Here is a 20,276-nt window from a genome sequence, read left to right as displayed (position 1 = left end):
TAAGAGGCTAAAGTACTGGAGAAAAAAAATATATTCAACCTACATGATACATACAAGTACATTAAACAACATGAGTACAAACTTTGCCCAGACAGAATTGAGGTGAGAATCTGGTGATTTCAGGAAGGGGGAAAAAAAACTAAGGTGGAATGAAACCAAAACTAAACAAATAGTTACAAGTTTCAATCTATCTTTAAAATAGAACAGAAAGACATGCTGAGATGAAAACAGGTGGTATGACATTATTTTTGAAACTGGCACATAATCCTAGTTTTGGGTACAGCATTATGTGGATGAGAGTCAGTCACACATTACCCATTTATTTCTCTCATCTGTTATCTGGCTTCTATGGGAAAACAACTAACTGCTCACCTTTAAGGCCTGATCCTTCGCTCTGCTTTGAACAGCAGTTCCTTTAGTAGTACTGCAACAAGAGTAGCGCAAATGGACGTAAACTAAGATTATACAGTAGTAACAAACATTTTGGGGGATAGAATACATACATGTGACCCCCATGTCTAGGTATACTCTGGCACGCTCAGAGAATGAGAGGACTTTAGTAACCATAAGCATGTTTTAGCATGGGCAGTGACATTGAGGACTTTCACCATTTTGAAGTAGTCAACTGGGTGGTACCTCCTATGGGTTAAGGAAGGATCACATAATTCCATCCAGGGCATCAGCCAATTAATTATACTCACGAGCGAACATAACTGCAGGTGGCAGTAAATCTCCACTTGGCTTTACACCTGTTCAAACAACGCATTCCAGTTGGCAGTATGAACCATTACAGTTTGTTTACCAACTCATAGAAGTAGTATTAGAAAATTGACTACTTCAAAATGGAGATGGCCTCAATGGCGCTGCCCGTGCGCTCACCGACGTCATAATGGGACAGATAGTCCTCTATCATTCACTACAATCAACAGAGAGGTGTTACACTGTGTTCTGTCCCATTTAGATAGCAGGCACACAGCTTCTTCCACAGTCAGTTAATATATAGACAATAGAGTAGCTACACAGAAAGAGCTTCAGTCTTCCTCCTAGATGAAGATCGCCACATCCCTCATTGATCCTTCCCTCGAATGTTGTCGCTTAAAAATACAATGTTGTCTGTAGAAGGGAAAATATTGACATGTTTTATTGTTATGAAAATATAAAATGCCAGTGAATGTGAAATGTGTCTGAGTGTTCCCCTCTCTCACCTGCGATGATGGTGGTAGCCTGGCGTCTGACGTTGTTCTTGTCTACGTACTCCCCGTAGTCCAACTTCCCCTCCACCAAAACCCTCGACCTACAACGGGGGCACACAGAACCAAGGAATGTGTTACTGATATGTTTTCCGTGGGATTGTTATAAGACCAGTTGTCTTTGCAGTAAACACACGGATGATACTTCTAGAAATAAGTAGATAAGACAGAAAAAGTTTAAGTTATCAGGCTCCTACTCCCAAGAGAAATAGAAACTAAGCCCGAGAAATTGACAACCCACAGTATACAGGGGAACACAGAGTGAAAAACACACATACCCTTTCTTGACATACTGGTAGGCCACATCCCTAAGACCAGGCTTGAAGATTGACACACGATGCCACGTCGTCTTCTGGCTGACATCTCCTGCGGGGACGTCTCCACGTCCCCGGAGCGCCACATCTCGTTGGTTGCCATGGAGAAGATGGTAACGGGGTTCCGTCCCTCCACCTGTCTCATGACAGGGTCCTGCCCAACGCGGCCCAGCAGCTGAACACGGTTAATCGCTGTGTGTGTGTGGGGGGGGGGGGGGGCAAAGAGGAGTGCACACTTGTCAACGCCACAGGGGAAGACATTAAGGTGTACACACGTCAAAGCGAATGGGGGAAGACAGAGGAGCGGACAGACATCAGCTGGTCTGGGCTGTTTGTGTTCGATAGATGAGAAACCTGAGAAAGTGCCCTGACGGTCTATACTCACATCTCTCCAGGATCAGGCTGGTGTCTGTAGACTGGTGTCTGACCAGCTGTCTGAAAACCTGCAGGGAAGAGGCATAAAGACACACTACAGTCAGCCAAGGAGCCACAGCCACAAAAGTAAAGTAGAGTTGCGATTAAGGGGGAACAACTGGAGTATTTGTGTTGCACACTTACCTGTGCTGCTCCGTTTCTCAACATCCTCTTTGTTTGCAGGACGGACTGTATGATAGTAAAGTAGACAGACTGTAAGAAAGAGTATCGAGTTGACTTCATCTCAAGATGAGGCTATGAGCATTAGTTAGAGCTTTAATCCTGACTAACAGCCAGCAAGTTACATGGACACAATTGTCTTTCTTCTATAGTCACACCTGTCATATTTGGTTAGCTGTCCCAGTGGGTATCTAGCTATCATTCTTCAAATACCTAGCTAGCTACAATCGAAGACAATAATAATACCGACTGCTGTTTGAAATAGGTCTAGCTAACTTACATTGTCTCCATAAAGATAAAATGTATCGCATTATAACCATGGGTAAATGGTTGCTAACGTTACATTGTAACATCTACTGATGTTACAGTCATGCCCAGCTGGCACACTACATTAGTTGCAATGCGAGTGGATAGATAGATAGATAATAATAATAGGGCCGAGACATAAACTGACATAAAAAGTACACTTGTCCTACAAAATGTTAGCATGCCTGTTGTTGTTTATCATCATTGATATCGAAGGACATACAGTAAATTAATCCAACTTACATGATGCAGTGACCGAAATCCTTAAGTGCACGCTGCTTCCGGTCCGTCGCTAATATAAGTCCGTGATTCATTGTAGAAGGCAATAGACAGTTCCGCTGATACTGGGGGCTGGATCAAATACTTTAAAATAAAAATGTTTAAGTTGATGATAAAGTACTATATATGTGGGGGACATGACATAACATATAGGTTTTATTTCCAAATATTATGGATTTTGTCTCCCGCGAAGCTGGACGACACAAGATATAAACAATAGAGCTGGATAGTATCTTTATTTTAGGCCATTTAACAGGGTCGAGTTCTAGAAAACCTTTGGTTACAATCCTTCGCTCACAGAGAGTAAGATGATGATACACAATAAAATCAAAATAAATGCATTCAATTCTGAATCAAAACGAATAGATAATGTGTCTAAGTAAATACTGCACACATGGTCTTACAAATCAGTAGGCCTATATCATTTACAACAGTAATAAGGTACATCGGTAGAACATGCCTTTTGCTCAACAAGTAGAATTTTTATTAATTTCTAGTGTAGGCTGAATATCCTAGAAAGTGAGATGTGCAGTACCTTGATTAAATTCATAAATTTTATTACGACCAATCTGACCATTCTGACTGCCATTACATGACAGTTAACCTGACAAGGCCGTTTGTAGGAGGGAAGAGAAGAGTGAGATGCCTCGCATCGTACATCTCACCAAGTGCAAAGACATAAACACAAGTATGTACAGTACCCAACCACACAGGAGGGAAACTTCTACGGTCCTTCAGAAACCACACACCACTCAGACAAAGGCACACTTTCCCAGAGCAATGTCCTGTCCCTATGTCTGTGAGAGTGTTTAATAGAGTATATGTCCAGTTGACCTTCCTCTGTGACCCAAATTGTCCTCCAACGACCCAAATTAAGAAATACAGTGTGATTGTAGATGTATTCTCATATCTCACATCTCACATGCACAGGGCCCACTTTAAGTCCCGACCCATAGTTTGTGAAACCCTGATATACAGTATAATTCTAAAAACACATGAGAATAAGTACCTCTGTCTATGAATCAAGGAAATGCATGTAGTGTATGTGGTCAGGAATTCTGTATGATAAGTCCCAGCAGTTGAGAGACAAGGCGAAAATCAGGCTGGCTGATGGGTAATCGGGGGGCAACTTCTCCTCTACACAGGGCCGCTTCACATATTACCTGCAAGAGAATACCATACCAAATGGAAGACATATGCAATACCATCGGTTAGGACATCTACTTTGTGCATGACACAAGTAATTATTCCAACAACTGTTTACAGACAGATTATTTCACTTATAATTCACTGTATCACAACTCCAATGGGTCAGAAGTTTACATACATTATGTTGACTGTGCCTTTAAACAGCTTGGAAAATTCCAGAAAATGATGTCATGGCTTTAGAAGCTTCTGGTAGGCTAATTGACATCATTTTAGTCAATTAGAGGTGTACCTGTGGATGTATTTCAAGGCCTACCTTCATACTCAGTGACTCTTTGCTTGACATCATGGGAAAATCAAAAGAAATCAGCTAAGACCTCAGAAAAAAATTGTAGACCTCTACAAGTCTGGTTCATCCTTGGGAGCAATTTCCAAACACCTGAAGGTACCACATTCATCTGTACAAACAATAGTATGCAAGTATAAACACCATGGGACCATGCAGCCGTCATACCGCTCAGGAAGGAGACGCGTTCTGTCTCCTAGAGATGAACGTACTTTGGTGCGAATCAAGTGCAAATCAATCCCAGAACAACAGCAAAGGACCTTGTAAAGATGCTGGAGGAAACAGGTACAAAAGTATCTATATCCACAGTAAAAATGAGTCCTATATCGAAGTGAAATGCAAGGAAGAAGCCACTGCTCCAAAATCACCATTAAAAAAAGCCAGACTACGGTTTGCAACTGCACATAGAGACAAAGATGGTACTTTTTGGAGAAATGTCCTCTGGTCTGATGAAACAAAAACTGTTTGGCCATAATGACCATCGTTATGTTTGGAGGAAAAAGGGGGAGGCTTGCAAGCCGACGAACAACGTCCCAACCGTAAAGAACGGGGGTGGCAGCATCATGTTGTGGGGGTGCTTTGCTGCAGGAGGGACTGGTGCACTTCACAAATTAGATAGCATCATCAGGAGGAATATTATGTGGATATATTGAAGCAACATCTCAAGACATCAGTCAGGAAGTTAAAGATTGGTCGCAATTGGGTTTTCCAAATGGACAATGACCCCAAGCATACTTACAAAGTTGTGGCAAAATGGCTTAAGGGCAACAAAGTCAAGGTATTGGAGTGGCCATCACAAAGCCCTGACCTCAATCCTATAGAAAATGTGTGGGCTGAACTGAAAAAGCGTGTGCGAGCAAGGGGGCCTACAAACCTGACTCAGTTACACCAGCTCTGTCAGGAGGAATGGGCCAAAATTCACCCAACGTATGGTGGGAAGCTTGTGGAAGGCTACCCGAAACGTTTGACCCAAGTTAAACAATTTAAAGGCAATGCTACCAAATACAAATTGAGTGTATGTAAACTTCTGACCCAATGGGAATGTGATGAAAGAAATAAAAGCTGAAATAAATCCTTCTCTCTACTATTATTCTGACATTTCACATTCTTAAAATAAAGTGGTGATCCTAACTGACCTAAGACAGGGAATTTTTACTAGGATTAAATGTCAGGGATTGTGAAAAACTGAGTTAAAATGTATTTGGCTGAGGTGTATGTAAAATTCTGACTTCAACTGTACTTCTATGATATCAAGGAAGAAAGCGAGACAAAGAAATAGGGAGGGAGAAAGAGAGGGAAGGAAGGAGAAAATGTGTGTGTGTACTCACTGCTTGACCGTAAGCATGTTGAGTCGAGCCTGCTCGATCTCTGAACGTCAAGGCCAGGGTCTGAGCGATCAGAGGACACAGCCTGGACACAGGAGACAAAGAGGGTTAGGGTCCGAGATAAACCCATTTTGAGAACAGGTATGATGGAGTTTAACCTTTATATTCTTGACCACTGGAGGGGGCTAGTGAGACTTGTCACCTGTCACCTAACCTGACCTACGTAACAGTGTAGTAGCGACACAGAGATCCACATTAAACCCCTAATCTAGTTGCATAAAGACAAAGCTGCTTAAAAACCCCCAAAGAAAACCCAGCTGGGTTCCTTAGTTAATCCACACTCCAGTGTTTCACAGAGGCACTCTGCTAAACCTGTTCAAGTGACTGGTGGTCATGTTATAAAAGATAACAGTGAGTCTTAACCAAGGATCACTGTAGTCACTCACAGTAGGCTGTCAGCTTTGTGCTCACACACACCCACACACACACACAGTGTCACTCACAGCAGTCTGTCAGCTTTGTGCTCACACACACCCACACACACACAGTGTCACTCACAGTAGGCTGTCAGCTTTGTGCTCACACACACCCACACACACACAGTGTCACTCACAGTAGGCTGTCAGCTTTGTGCTCACACACACCCACACACACACAGTGTCACTCACAGTAGGCTGTCAGCTTTGTGCTCACACACACCCACACACACACAGTGTCACTCACAGTAGGCTGTCAGCTTTGTGCTCACACACACCCACACACACACAGTGTCACTCACAGTAGGCTGTCAGCTTTGTGCTCACACACACCCACACACACACAGTGTCACTCACAGTAGGCTGTCAGCTTTGTGCTCACACACACCCACACACACACAGTGTCACTCACAGTAGGCTGTCAGCTTTGTGCTCACACACACCCACACACACACAGTGTCACTCACAGTAGGCTGTCAGCTTTGTGCTCACACACACCCACACACACACAGTGTCATTCACAGTAGGCTGTCAGCTTTGTGCTCACACACACACACCCACACACACACAGTGTCACTCACAGTAGGCTGTCTGCTGTGTTGGTCTCCAGCCTGTTCCAGCATCCGCACCAGGAATGGAAACATGTCATTGGACTAACACACACACACACACACACACACACACACACACAGTTATGTATGGAGAAAGCAGGACACAGAAAGTCACAGAAACAAACACACACACACAAAGATCCCTGTGATCTCACCCTCCAGAAGAGTTTCCTGCAGGTGATGCTACATTGCAGAGCTCCTGGAGGAGCAGATATAGGCTCTCCAGACTGATGCCCTCCTCAAGCAAATCACCACTCAGCTGGTGGAACAGGTGGGCTGTACGCTCCCAACTACACACCGACAGGGGAGTGAGTGAACATGGAACAACATGTTGGCCGATTTGGCTGATTTGGAGAACAGTATTGGAAAGTACCTAATTGGGGGTTGTTTCTGTGTTGAGGTGTTCAACATGACATTGCATCTCCTTCTGTAGAGGGGGTCCAAAAGCAACGTGGACCTCTGGAGGAAAAACAACAACATACACACGTTACTGCAACATTATAACACACACACACACACACACACACACACACACACACACACACACACACACACACACACACACAGTGAACGACTCACTATAATGTAACTGTTCCAGGACATTTGCAGGTGCAGGTAGATCCGAGACGTAGGCGACAAACCATCCAGATGCAACTCCGCCTCTCTCTCTCCTCCCCCATCATCATCCTTCTCTCCATCCTGCTCTCTGACCACCCTCTCAGCAGGCGAGCCAGCACCAAGCCTCTCCTCCAGGCACAAAAAGGGCCTCCGGGGGCCTCTGGGTCCGGTTACCCAGGGGGAGGGAGAGAAAGAGGGAGAGTGGAGGGCTGGGGTTACTGGATGGGGTAGATGGGGTGTTCCTACTGGGGAGACAGAGAGATGGTACAGTCCGTGTGACTGTGTCAGAAACACACCCAGACACCTTACCTAGTCAAACCCACACACAATTTGAGCCACATTACACAACTCAGAGTAAGTTGAACTGTGGTAACGTATCATGGTCGTGGCAGGACAGCAAGGTCATGCTGTGTTATCCCACCAGGGGGCAAAGTGAGAGTGCAGTGAAGAGGGAGGTTATTCCCCTGGCACAGAGAAACAGTTACCTAATCCTGACCTGGAACCTTTACAAGGTCACTCACTCAGTAAGCCTTTCTCTATCTTTCTGTCTGCCCTTCACTTCTTCTCTCCCTTTCCTTCAACTCTCTTCGAAATCCCCACTGAGAGAAGGAGGAAGAGATAGAGGAGGGTATCTTTCCATGTGGAGATTTACTGTCATGGTCCTTAGAGGAAAACCCAATTATTTAAAGTGCCTGTGTCTACACAGATAGCATCTTAATTTGAGCCAGTTTGCTACAGCAGGTAAATAATCCTGCAGCAACAAGACTTTTTTGTTATTATGTGTTTTATATTTAATTGACATTTTTTTGTAGGGATTAATACATTTTTCGTAAAGGAAAGTCAAGTCTAAAATTTAAAAATGGAAATTACAAACTTCAGGAGCCTTTTATTTGTTGTATTTTACCGCCAATAATATCCAATTGCGATCTTCTCTCACCGCTGCAACTCCCTAACGTGCTCAGGAGAGACGAAGGTCAAGTCATGCTTCCTCCGAAACATGACCCGCCTTACGGCACTTGTTAACACCGGCCCGCTTAACCCGGAAGCCAGCCCACCAATGTGTCATTCAACTGACGACTGGAGTCAGCCTGCAGGCGCCCGGCCTGCCACAAGGAGTCGGTAGAGCACAATAAGCCAAGCAAAGCCCCCCCAGCCAAACCCTCCCATAACCCGGACAACGCTGGGCCAATTGTGGCACGCGCTATGGGACTCCTGGTCATGGCCGGGTGTGACACAGCCTGGGATCGAACCCGGGTCTGTAGTGACGCCTCTAGCACTGCGAGGCAGTGCCTTAGACCACTGCGCCCCTCCGGAGGCTCATGAGCTTTTTTAAAACCTCAAAATACACTACACACTTTATATTTTCTATATTGCATCTGTATTTAGTTCCTTTGTCTAAGTACTACTATACAGGGTTAGCTGTTTTTACAATTTTATCAGTAATTTACAGTATTAATCAACAGTAGAACACACAGTAAAATACAGTACATTTGTTTTACAGTACACTGTAAGACTTTTCTGTAATTTCAACAGTAATACACTGTCGAATGCACAGTAAAATACCGTAAATGTGTTTTACAGTAATCATGATGGTGCATTGTGGGAAAATGTTGTGGGCGGGGAAAGAGTCTTTTAAGGTGTGCCTTGTAAGAGGCCATATTTGTTGCGCCCGTAAGTGAGAATGCTGTACCCCCACAGAATATGGTAATATATTGTGTTGTAGGAATTCTACAAACGTTGTCCTGAAACTCAACAGCAACTTACTGGCAAATTGCTGCAAGTAATTTACAGTAATTCAGAATACAGTACCATACTGCAGTTTTGGAGTGCCAAAAACCTTTTGAATACTAGTTGGTATGCATTAACATATTTTGAGACTATTACTGCATAGAGAAACCGTGATTATGTCGGTAATATATTGGCGCTATTTAGAAACATCGTGTTGTAATTACAATTATTTAGACGACCAATGTATCCTTAACGACAACAACATTTTCAGTGATGATTACAGATTTTCTTTACTTGCTATGATTGAGATATATATATATATACACACATATACACATATGTATATATACATACATACATACACACACATACCTGGAGAGGCTTACAAGACACAGTGTCTCGCACCCACTGTGAAATGTGGTGCAGGACGCACGAATCAAGCCACGTTACAAGGTTGTCCTGGAAGAAAACTTGCTTCCTTCTGATCTGACAATATTTCCCAACTCTGAGGACTGGTTTTTCCAGCAGGCTCAATGCTCCATGCCACACAGCCAGGTCAATCAAGGTGTGGATGGAGGACCACCAGATCAAGACCCTGTCATGGCCAGCCCAATCTCCAGACCTGAACCCCATTGAAAACCACCAGATCATGACCCTGTCATGGCCAGCCCAATCTCCAGACCTGAACCCCATTGAAAACCACCAGATCATGACCCTGTCATGGCCAGCCCAATCTCCAGACCTGAACCCCATTGAAAACCACCAGATCATGACCCTGTCATGGCCAGCCTAATCTCCAGACCTGAACCCCATTGAAAACCTCTGGAATGTGATCAAGAGGAAGATGAATGGTCACAAGCCATCAAACAAAGCCGAGCTGATTGAATTTTTATGCCAGGAGTGGCATAAAGTCACCCAACATCAAATGTGAAAGACTGGTGGAGAGCAGGACAAGACGCATGAAAGCTGTGATTGAACATCAGGGTTATTCCACCAAATATTGATTTCTGAACTCAACATGTCATGCTGATAGCAGCACCTTCATGGCTGTTACATCTTCTGATGATTACTGACACTGTTCAGAGACTGTCTCACAGCTCAGTGGATGGGTGTGCGTGTTAATGACCTCCCAGGTGACAGAGTGTGTGACAGAGAGAGAGAGCCCTTCCCAGAGTTAGACGAAGACACCCAGAGGCACAGGAAGACGATTATGCACTGAGCCTGTTCGGACACATGAGAGACCATTCCACATGCACACTGGTTCTGGTTGTCCTCTGTGGATCCAGGACAGGGAGAGAGCACTCATGTGCATGGACACACACAAATGGACGGACACACTCTGCTCAGACTAAGAGCACCTTTTAGTTCGTACTGTATGTTGTGGATGCTGGCTTTTTAATGTGTATCTGTACTTGAATGTGACGTATTTTGTGCTATGCATGTATGACCTAAATTGTTGAGCATGTGTAAAAACTCTTTACTCTGGTGCACATTAAACAGTCATGAGCCACATGAGCAGCCTGAGCACCCCACCTAGCAGCGTATAGCAAGCAGCCTGGAGAGCCTGAAGTAACCTGCCTCCACTTAGCAGCCACACTTACATTACCGCCTGCAGGACTAAACTGGCCTCCATCCCTTCTCCAACTCCTTCAAAACCTTCACCATTATCTCCACCTCCCTCTCTCCTCCCTATACTCCCTCTCTCCTCCCTATATTCCCTCTCTCCTCCCTATACTCCCTCTCTCCAAGCCTCTTACATTCCCCTGCAAGGGGAGTCAGGGAGACAGACCTGAGAGGACAACATGATACTGTCACCCATCCCTGTAAAACACAGCTTTTGTCCTTCAGCAAGGATTACAAGAGAGAGAGAGAGAAAGAAAGACACCTCTTCACGCAGACTTACTCAGATTCACTGTTGTCTTCGTTTTAACCCCGTCTAGTTCACTTCCCAGATTAGTCTGTCATCATGTTTAGTGTTTTCCCTGGTCAGTCTGTTCTTATGTTCAGTGTAATTTATATACTTCATTTTTTAAATGTGGGATTTTATTACTTCTTTTTTTTAACTCGCTGATTACCTCTCCATGTAAAGTGACTTTAATTATAATAAATATTAAGACAACTGACAGCTGCTGCTAAATTGTTTGCATAACAATCTCTAAATATTGACCCAGTTCCTAAGCAACTGGTGCTACGTACAGAGACACACCCACCCACAAAGAGAACGGCAGCAGGCCAATCACAGAACATACAGTTCCTTTAGAAGGTATTCGCACCTTTTGACTTCCTACACATTTAGTGATGTTATAAAGTGGGATTTAAATAGATTTCACTGTCTTTTTTCTGTTTGCCAATGATCCACACACAATGTGAAAGTGAAGTCAAATGATATGATTGAATAGGTATTCAACCATTCAACCCCGAGTCAATACATGTGAGAATCCCCGTTGGCAGTGAATAGGTATTCAACCATTCAACCCCGAGTCAATACATGTGAGAATCCCCGTTGGCAGTGAATAGGTATTCAACCATTCAACCCCGAGTCAATACATGTGAGAATCCCCGTTGGCAGTGAATAGGTATTCAACCATTCAACCCAGAGTCAATACATGTGAGAATCCCCGTTGGCAGTGAATAGGTATTCAACCATTCAACCCAGAGTCAATACATGTGAGAATCCCCGTTGGCAGTGATTAGAGCTGTGAGTGTTTTAGGGTAAGTCTCTAAGAGCATGAATGGCATACCTGGATTGTAAAATATGTGTAGGTTTTTTTATTTTTTATTACTTGAAGCTCTGTCAAGTTGGTTGTTGATTATTGCTAGACAGTCATTTTCAGTCTTGCCATAGATTTTTAAGTCGATTTAAGTTAAAACTCTAACTAGCCAACTCAGGAACATTCAATGTCGTCTTGGTAAGCAACTCCAGTGTATATTTGGCCTTGTGTTTTAGGTTATTGTCCTGCTGAAAAGCGAATCTGTTTCCCAGTGTCTGTTGGAGAGCAGACTGAACCAGGTTTTCCTCTAGGATTTTGCCTATGCTTAGCTCTATTCCATTTTTTAAACTCCCTAGTCCTTGCCGATGATAAGCATACACGTAGCATGAAGAATGGTACTCAGTGATGTGTTTTACCCCAAACATAACACTTTTCATTCAGGACAAATTCATTTCTTTGCAAGTTTTATGCAGTATTACTATAGTGCCTTATTGCGAACTGGATGCATGTTTTGGAATATTTGTATTGTGTACAGGCTTCCTTCCTTTCACTCTGTCATTTAGGTTGGTATTGTGGAGTAACTACAATGTTGTTGATCCATCCTTAGTTTTCTCCTATCACAGCCATTCAACTCTGTAACTGTTCAAAAATCACCATTGGCCTCATGGTGAAATTTCTGAACGGTTTCCTTCCTCTCCGGCAACTGAGTTAGGAAGGACGCCTGTGTCTTTGCAGTGACTGGGTGTATATCTCTACACAATCCAAAGCATAATTGCTCAGTGTCTGCTTCTTTTCTTTCACCCACCTAACCAATAGGTGCCCTTCTTTGCAAGGCATTAGAAAACCTCTCTGGTCTTTGTGGTTGAATATGTGCTTGAAATTCACTAACAGATAATGAATGGTATGTGTGTACAGAGATGAGGTAGTCATTCAAAAAGCATGTTAACCACTATTATTACACACAGTGTGAGTCCATGCAACTTACTATGTGACTTGTTAAGCAAATGTTTACTCCTGAACTTATTTAGGCTTGCCATAACAAAGGGGTTGAATACTTACTGATTCAAGACATTTCAGCGTTTCATTTTTTATTAATTTGTAAACAAATATGAAAATACAATTCCACTTTGACGCTATGGGGTAATGTGTCTAGATCAGTGACACGAAATCACGGTTGCCAAGATGCCTATGGCTTAACACATCCCCACCTGCCTACGCAAACACACGAGACGTCTCTCTAGCTAGACGTGTTGGCCGTGGTGATGCAGCTCATGTACACATGTCACATGCTACCACTGAGAAAGGCTTAGAGAGTACAGTTAGAAATCCAGACTCTCTGTCTCATGATGTTCCATGGCCTGTGTTTGATTGACAGACTGACTGTCTCCAGTAACAGTAGGATAATAGGTTCTCTATGTTTAATGTGGAAAAGGCCCTCTAGCCAGGGTCAGCCTGGAAGACAGAGAGAAGGCCATTTCAAAGGGGACTGTAAGGCAGGGGACTGACTGGGACTGAATGGGGCTGAGAGGGGCTGAAGAGCATCATGGATGTTGAATGGGAATGGACAGCAGATCTCATCTCATGGGGACAGTCTCTATCTGGGGGTTCTGAGCAGGTAGACAGGAGATTACCACCAAAACCTGGAGAGAGAGAGAGAGATAGAGAGAGAGAGAGTGTAGGGGGACAGAGAGACAGGGGAGAAGGATGTAGAAAGGTTTATGAGAGCACTCTATGTAATTGGAAGCCCTAGCATTGATGAAAACTTCTACTTTATATTTAACTGAGAAACAGTTGTACAATTGGCAGAATGGGAGAGAGGAAGGTAGACTGAAAAAAAAGAAAGAGGAAGGCAGATGGAGGCTGAGAAAGAGAGAGGAAACAGAGAGAAAAAGAGAGGGAGGGAGGAGAGAAAGAAAGGAGGTGGAGAGAGGGTGTGTGGAGAATTTCCTCATGTCTTTGAAGAGAACAGGCTTTGGGAATGTAGCACCAGTGATGTGTCAGAGAGGATAATGTGAATTCCTTTACAAGGTGCCAGATAGCTTATTGTGTGTGAGAGGTTTTTGTGTAGAGTTCTCACAAAACCTAGTCCGAAAGATTCCTCGCATTGAGAGTTAACCTGGTGAAGACAAGCTCTTCTGCCTGTGTGTGTGCCTAAGCATCGCACTTTCACTGATACGTAAACCCCTAACCCTCTGAGCCCTTACACAGGGCAGGGACAGAGAGACTAACTCTATGTTAGCAAACATACTGTCTGTCAATGCTATATGGGTTCAGAAGTTTACAGCAGAGGAATGTGAGGATTTGATGGGGCAGAAAGGCTGGAGAATGACAGACTGAGCAGCACTGTAATGGAAAACTGTCATTTATACGGTAATTTGGGCTATTATCATCAGTAAAATATAAATGATGGTGCATTGCAGGGAAAGTATTGCTGTATTTCGAATGGTACTGTAATTCCACCCCACAGAATACAGAGCTCCAAAAAACCTTTGAACACTAATGGGTGCATAGTATGTTTGTTTCTGGCTCATTAAGATATTTTGAGGCGTGGCTTGTAAGAGGCTACATTTGTATCAATTTAACTAGTATCTGGTTATAGTGCCCCTACAATTTAAAATACGGAGCAGATTGGAGTGACAGCAAGGCTTAAACCTTCAAGTTAACAATAGCACTCTGGTTGGTGGACATTTTCTAGGGTTGTATCCCCTTCTCTACCATCTCTTCTATCCTTTATTATTATTAATATATATATATATATATATATATATATATAGTTGAAGTCGGACGTTTACATGCACCTCAGCCAAATACATTTACATGTAGTTTTTCACAATTCCTGACATTTAATCAGAGAGAAATCCCCGTCTTAGCTCAGTTAGGATCACCACTTTATTTTAAGAATGTGAAATGTCAGAAAAATAGCAGAGAGAATGATTTATTTCAGCTTTTATTTATTTCATCACATTCCCAGTGGGTCAGAAGTTTACATACACTCAATTAGTATTTGGTAGCATTGCCTTTAAATTGTTTAACTTGGGTCAAACGTTTTGGGTAGCCTTCCACAAGCTTCCCACAATTCCCTCTACAGATCCCATCCCAGCCCCAGCTCCTGGTTCCTGTTTGTCCCAGGTCCACAGCACCAGACTCAGCACAAGCCCCTGGTCTCTAACAATATACAAATCTAAAAGTAAAAGAATGGAATTAAGAAATATATAAATATTAGGATGAGCAATGTCAGAGTGGCATTGACTAAATGCAGTAGAATACAGTATATAAACAGTATGTAAACATTATTAAAGTGACCAGTGATTCCATGTCTATGTTCATAGGGCAGCAGCCACTAAGGTGCAGGGTTGAGTAATCGTGTGGTAAACGGCTAGTGATGGCTTTTTAACAGTCTGATGGCCTTGAGATAGAAGTTGTGTTTTAGTCTCTCGGTCCCAGCTTTGATGCACCTGTACTGACCTCATCTTCTGGATGATAGCGGGGTGAACAGGCCGTAACTCGGGTGGTTGATGATCTTCTTGGCCTTCCTGTGACATCGGGTGCTGTATGTGTCCTGGAGGGAAGGCAGTGTGCCCCCAGTGATGTGTTGGGCAGACTACACCACCCTCTGGAGAGCCCTGAAATTGCAGGCAGTGTTTCACCTTCTTCACCACACTGTCTGTGTGGGTGGACTATTTCAGATTGTCTGTCAGTGATGTGTACGCTTGAGGAACTTGAACATTTTCAACATCTCCATTACGGTCCCATCGATGTGGATAGGAGCGTGCTCCCTCTGCTGTCTCCTGAAGTCCACAATCAGCTCCTTTGTTTGGTTGAGGGAGAGGTTATTTTCCTGGCACCACACTCCCAGGGCCCTCACCTCCTTTCTGTAGGCTGTCTCGTCATTGTTGACAATCAGGCCTACTACTGTTGTGTCATCTAGAAACTTGATGATTGAGTTGGAGGTGTACGTGGCCACGCAGTCATGGGTGAACAGGGAGTGCAGGAGGCAGCTGAGCACGCACCCTTGTGGGGTCCCTGTGTTGAGGATCAGCGTAGCGGAGGTGTTGTTTCCTACCTACAACCCCTGGGTGTGGCTTGCAGGAAGTCCAGGACCCAGTTGCATAGACCTAGGGCCCGAGCTTAATGATGAGCTTGGAGGGTACTATGGTGTTGAAGACTGACCTATAGTCAATGAACAGCATTCTTACATAGGTATTCCTCCCATCCAGATGGGATAGGGCAGTGTGATGGCAATTTCGTCATCTGTGGATGGAGCCGGTACACATATTGTAGTGGGTCTAGGGTGTCGGGTAAGGTGATGACGACAGAAGTGAGTTATCACCTCCAAGTGAGCTACAGTGCGATTTAGTTCAGTTACCTTTGCTTTCTTGGGTACAGGAACAATGGTAGACATCTTGAAGAAAGTGGGGACAGCAGACTGGGACAGGGTTTACAGACATTGAATAAGTCCTTGAACACTCCAGCCAGATGGTCTGCACATGCTCTGAGGATGTGGCTAGGGAGGCCATCTGGGCCGGCAGCCTTGCGAGGGTTAACATGCTTATATGTCTTACTCACCTCGACCACAGAGAACGAGAGCCCACAGTCCTTGAGAGCGGTCCGCGTCGGTGGCACTGTCTAATCCCCAAAGCGGGCGAAGGAAGTGTTTTGCAAGAAGTCGGTGTGTGTGACGTGGCTGGTTTTCCCCTTTGTTATCTGTGATTGTCTGTAGACCCTGACACATACTCGTGTCTGAGTCGTTGAATTGCGACTCCACTTTGTCTCTGTACTGACATTTTGCCTGTTTGATTGCCTTATGGAGGGAATAACTACACTGTTTGTATTCAACCATGTTCCCAGTCACCTTGCTGGGGTTAAATGCGTTGGTTCACGCTTTCAGTTTTGCACGATTTGATTAACTTAAGTTGTATTGACTTTTTATTGTTTGAATTGTACATTTTTTAAGGTTAACTAAATTTGATTTGAAATATTTACATGTAATGAATTATGGGAAAAACTAATAAATGTACCTTAAACCTTAAAGTTGAGCATTTTGCCATGTCCTTTCGGTCTGTTTTGCCCTGTATCAGTGGTGTAATCTTATAGATGATTTGGATATGAAGCGCGAAAATGCTAATATAGGTACCATTGACTTGCGTTGGATTTGTGCCACAAATGCTAAAAGTTTAGCATTTGAAACAGTGGCCAGGTAAATAAAACCAAAGCATGGATTACTGTCTTACCTTGGGAGATTCTCAATTGGGCTAGTCTGTCCTCTTCTCGACTCCTCCGTCCTCTCCTCCGTAAAATGATAAGTGATCGAGGAGTGTCAATTTGTTAGTTGGCAAACAAAGGAGTCTGCTGCCCTCCTCAATTATCTACTTCGACAGAGGATGCACAAGAGTATCCTTGCAGCAGGTAGTGCAGAAGTGTTTTTATAAACTGCCCCACCCCCTTTGATCAGCTGTTTTCTCGAATGAGAAAAGCATGCAAACATTAAAAACGATACGCTACTTACCCTTTTATCTATAAAATGTCTTCACAACTAGGTCAATTAGTTATCACTTTACACATTTATTTTGGGATTCCAGCCGTGTAAACATAATTTGCCTTATATCACGCGAGTGGAGAAGAGGTCTCATTTTAAATACGCTCATTTGTTTCCACATTTCTGCTCCTCCCATCCGCTACTTGACTACCTTTGACCTTTTTCAAAAAGAGGCGAGGAGGAGGAGAGGATGTAGGAGAGGAGGCTAGCAAACAAATTGAGATTCTCCCCATATCCATAATCTGCTTACAGGGTAAGGAAACCAGTAAAGTGCAAGGCATTCGGACCCCTTGACATTTTCCACATTTTGTTACACTACAGCCTTATTCTAAAACGGATTAAATAAAAAAATGTTCCTCATCAATCTACACACAGTACCCCATAATGACAACGCTAAAACAGGTTTAGACATTTTTGCACATTTGTTAAAAATAAAACGGAAAAACTTAAGTATTCAGACCCTTTGCTATGGGACTAGAAATTGAGCTCAGGTGCATCCTGCTTCCATTGATCATCCTTGAGATTTTTCTACAACTCGATTGGAGTCTACCTGTAGTAAATTAAATTGATTGAACATGATTTGAAAAGGCACACACCTGTCTATATAAAGGTCCCACAAAAACCAAGCCATGAAGTCGAAGGAAATGTCTGTAGAGCTCTGAGACAGGATTCTGTCGAGGCGCAGATCTGGGTAAGGGTACCAAAACTGTCTGCAGCATTGAAGGTCACCAACAACACAGTGACCTCCATCATTCTTAAATGGAATAAGTTTAGACCACCAAGACTCTTCCTAGAGCTGGCCGCCCGGCCAAACTGAGCAATCGGGGGTCACTCTGACAGAGCTCCAGAGTTCCTCTGTGGAGATGGGATAACCATTTCTGCAGTGCTCCACCAATCAGGCCTTTATGGTAGAGGGCCAAGCGGAAGCCACCTCTTAGTAAAAGGCACATGACAGCCTGCTTGGAGTTTGCCAAAAGGCACCTAAAGGACTCTCAGACCATGAGAAACAAGATTTTCTGGTCTGATGAAACCAAGATTGAACTCCTTGGCCTGAATGCCAAGCGTCGCTTCTGGAGGAAACCTGCCACCATCCCTACGGTGAAGCATGGAGGCGGCAGCATCATGCTGTGGGGATGTTTTTCAGCGACAGGTACTGGGAGACTAGTCAGGATCGATGGAAAGATGAACTGAGCAAAGTGAAAACCTGCTCCAGAGCACTCAGGACATCAGACTGGGGCGAAGGTTCACCTTCCAATAGGACAACGACCCTAAGCACACAGCCAAGACAACACAGGAGTGGCTTCGGGACAAGTCTCTGAATGTCCTTGAGTGGCCCAGCCAGAGCCCTGACTTGAACCAATCGAACATCTCTGGAGAGACCTGAAAATAGCTGTGCAGCGATGGTGCCCATCCAACCTGACAAAGCTTGAGAGGATCTGCAGAGAAGAATGGGAGAAACTCTGCAAATAAAGATGTGCCAAGCTTGTAGCGTCATACCCAAGAAGACTCAAGGCTTTAGTCAATGCCAAAGGTGCTTCAACGAAGTACTGAGTAAAGTGTCTGAATACTTATGTAAATGTAATATTTCAGTTATTTTTTATAACTTTTTTTTGTCTAAAAACCTGTTTTTGCTTTGTCATTATTGGTTATTGTGTGTAGATTGATGAGAAGGAAAAAAACTACTTAATCCAGTTTATGTCCTTTTCTATGCCTTAAACATTGAGGGGGATTCTTCACACATTATTCACACTGATAATATCACGATAAACCTATCGTATGACGATAAACCCAACAACTTAAATTACAAATTTCTCTGAACAGGGGAAAACAAACATCAAATTCGCTGAGAATATAATACATAGTATGAAGAAACATTACTCTGAGCCGCAGCTCCATACTACTTGACATAGAGAACTGATACTGTTTACTGGTTGTTGTAGAATAATTGGTGTGGTGGGTTTTAGATATTTTTTTTTGGGGGGGGGGGGTTGTTGTTAGGTAGAAGTTTGGTCCAAATGGGATGTTTGATACTATATTTATTGAGTATTATATGAATGCTATAAATGAAAATGCCCAATTTGGGTGCAATCCAATAGCTTAGCCCTTCACACTCGTACCCGTATACTGTATGGGTTGAAAATAGCAGATTTGGCCACTAATAAGCGCCTGAATTGGAACGTTGTGGCTGTTCAGAAACATGATATACATGACGTCAGAGTTCTGGTTCTGCGCTTCACAGCGCTGTATGCGTTTTGACTGACAGACGTTCTGAACCCTCTCTGCAAAATGTTTGTTGTCTGAGCGAGGGAAAAGCAGTAAATTGGGAGGACTCGATGGATTTTGAAAGATGAGAAGTTGAGGATTATAATAAATACCGCTTTGATGTCATACAAGCAAGCCAAACCCCTGTGAGTCCAAATGTGCGCTTCACATTTCCAAATGTCATATACAATGTCAGCAGTTATGATCACTGTGTTTGACGTACAGTTACAATCTGACATGTCATTGCCCGAGTTGTTCTGAACAGAATGAGCCTGTGTTTGTTTATTGTGAAGAAAATGTGCTGCGGTTACACACCTGAATGCACTCATGACTCCTTTCTAGGCTCAGCAAAATTAACAATCTGATTTTCGGGAATTGCCTTGTGAAGGCGTCAGATCATATTTTATAACTAAGCTAGTCATGTTGGCGACAGAACAAAGCTTTCGAATCACGGCCAACATTTTTGAATTAGGTAAACGGCAGCGATAATTGTGCGCTGGCCGGGCTGCTGGGTCGTGTTCCAAACAAAACAACTACAAGTGTGCTTGCTCTAGTTCTTCAACCGCACAGCAAGGAGAGTTCGGAAAAAGTACCTTCAATTTGAAGACTGTGCACACATTGGAGAGGTGTGTGATCACTTGGAGACACCAGTTAGTCCTCTCACTCAAACCCTTATCCTTTTCTTATCTTATGTTGCACCTACCCCACATTTCCCAGGAAAAGTTGTACGTCTTATGTTCGTCAACTAGCACCACACAATCACAGTAGTCTAGA

The 20,276-nt window shown here is 43.5% G+C and overlaps 1 protein-coding gene across 1 annotated transcript; it reads right to left on the bottom strand.

Moving 5' to 3' along the window:
• Window positions 1-13: 13 nt before the first annotated feature.
• Window positions 14-2,791, bottom strand: LOC115133169 (single-stranded DNA-binding protein, mitochondrial-like). The gene is given in 7 exon segments (XM_029666118.2): window positions 14-1,113; window positions 1,206-1,294; window positions 1,529-1,628; window positions 1,631-1,756; window positions 1,950-2,007; window positions 2,123-2,191; window positions 2,708-2,791. Coding segments are annotated over 6 exon segments (444 nt in total). The 5' UTR covers window positions 2,147-2,191; window positions 2,708-2,791; the 3' UTR covers window positions 14-1,066.
• Window positions 2,792-20,276: the final 17,485 nt, after the last annotated feature.

The sequence above is a fragment of the Oncorhynchus nerka genome, linkage group LG8, assembly GCF_034236695.1.
Source record: "Oncorhynchus nerka isolate Pitt River linkage group LG8, Oner_Uvic_2.0, whole genome shotgun sequence".
NCBI classification, from domain to species: domain Eukaryota; kingdom Metazoa; phylum Chordata; class Actinopteri; order Salmoniformes; family Salmonidae; genus Oncorhynchus; species Oncorhynchus nerka.
Note: the sequence above shows the minus strand (reverse complement) of the source record. Positions and strands in the feature narration are given on the sequence as shown.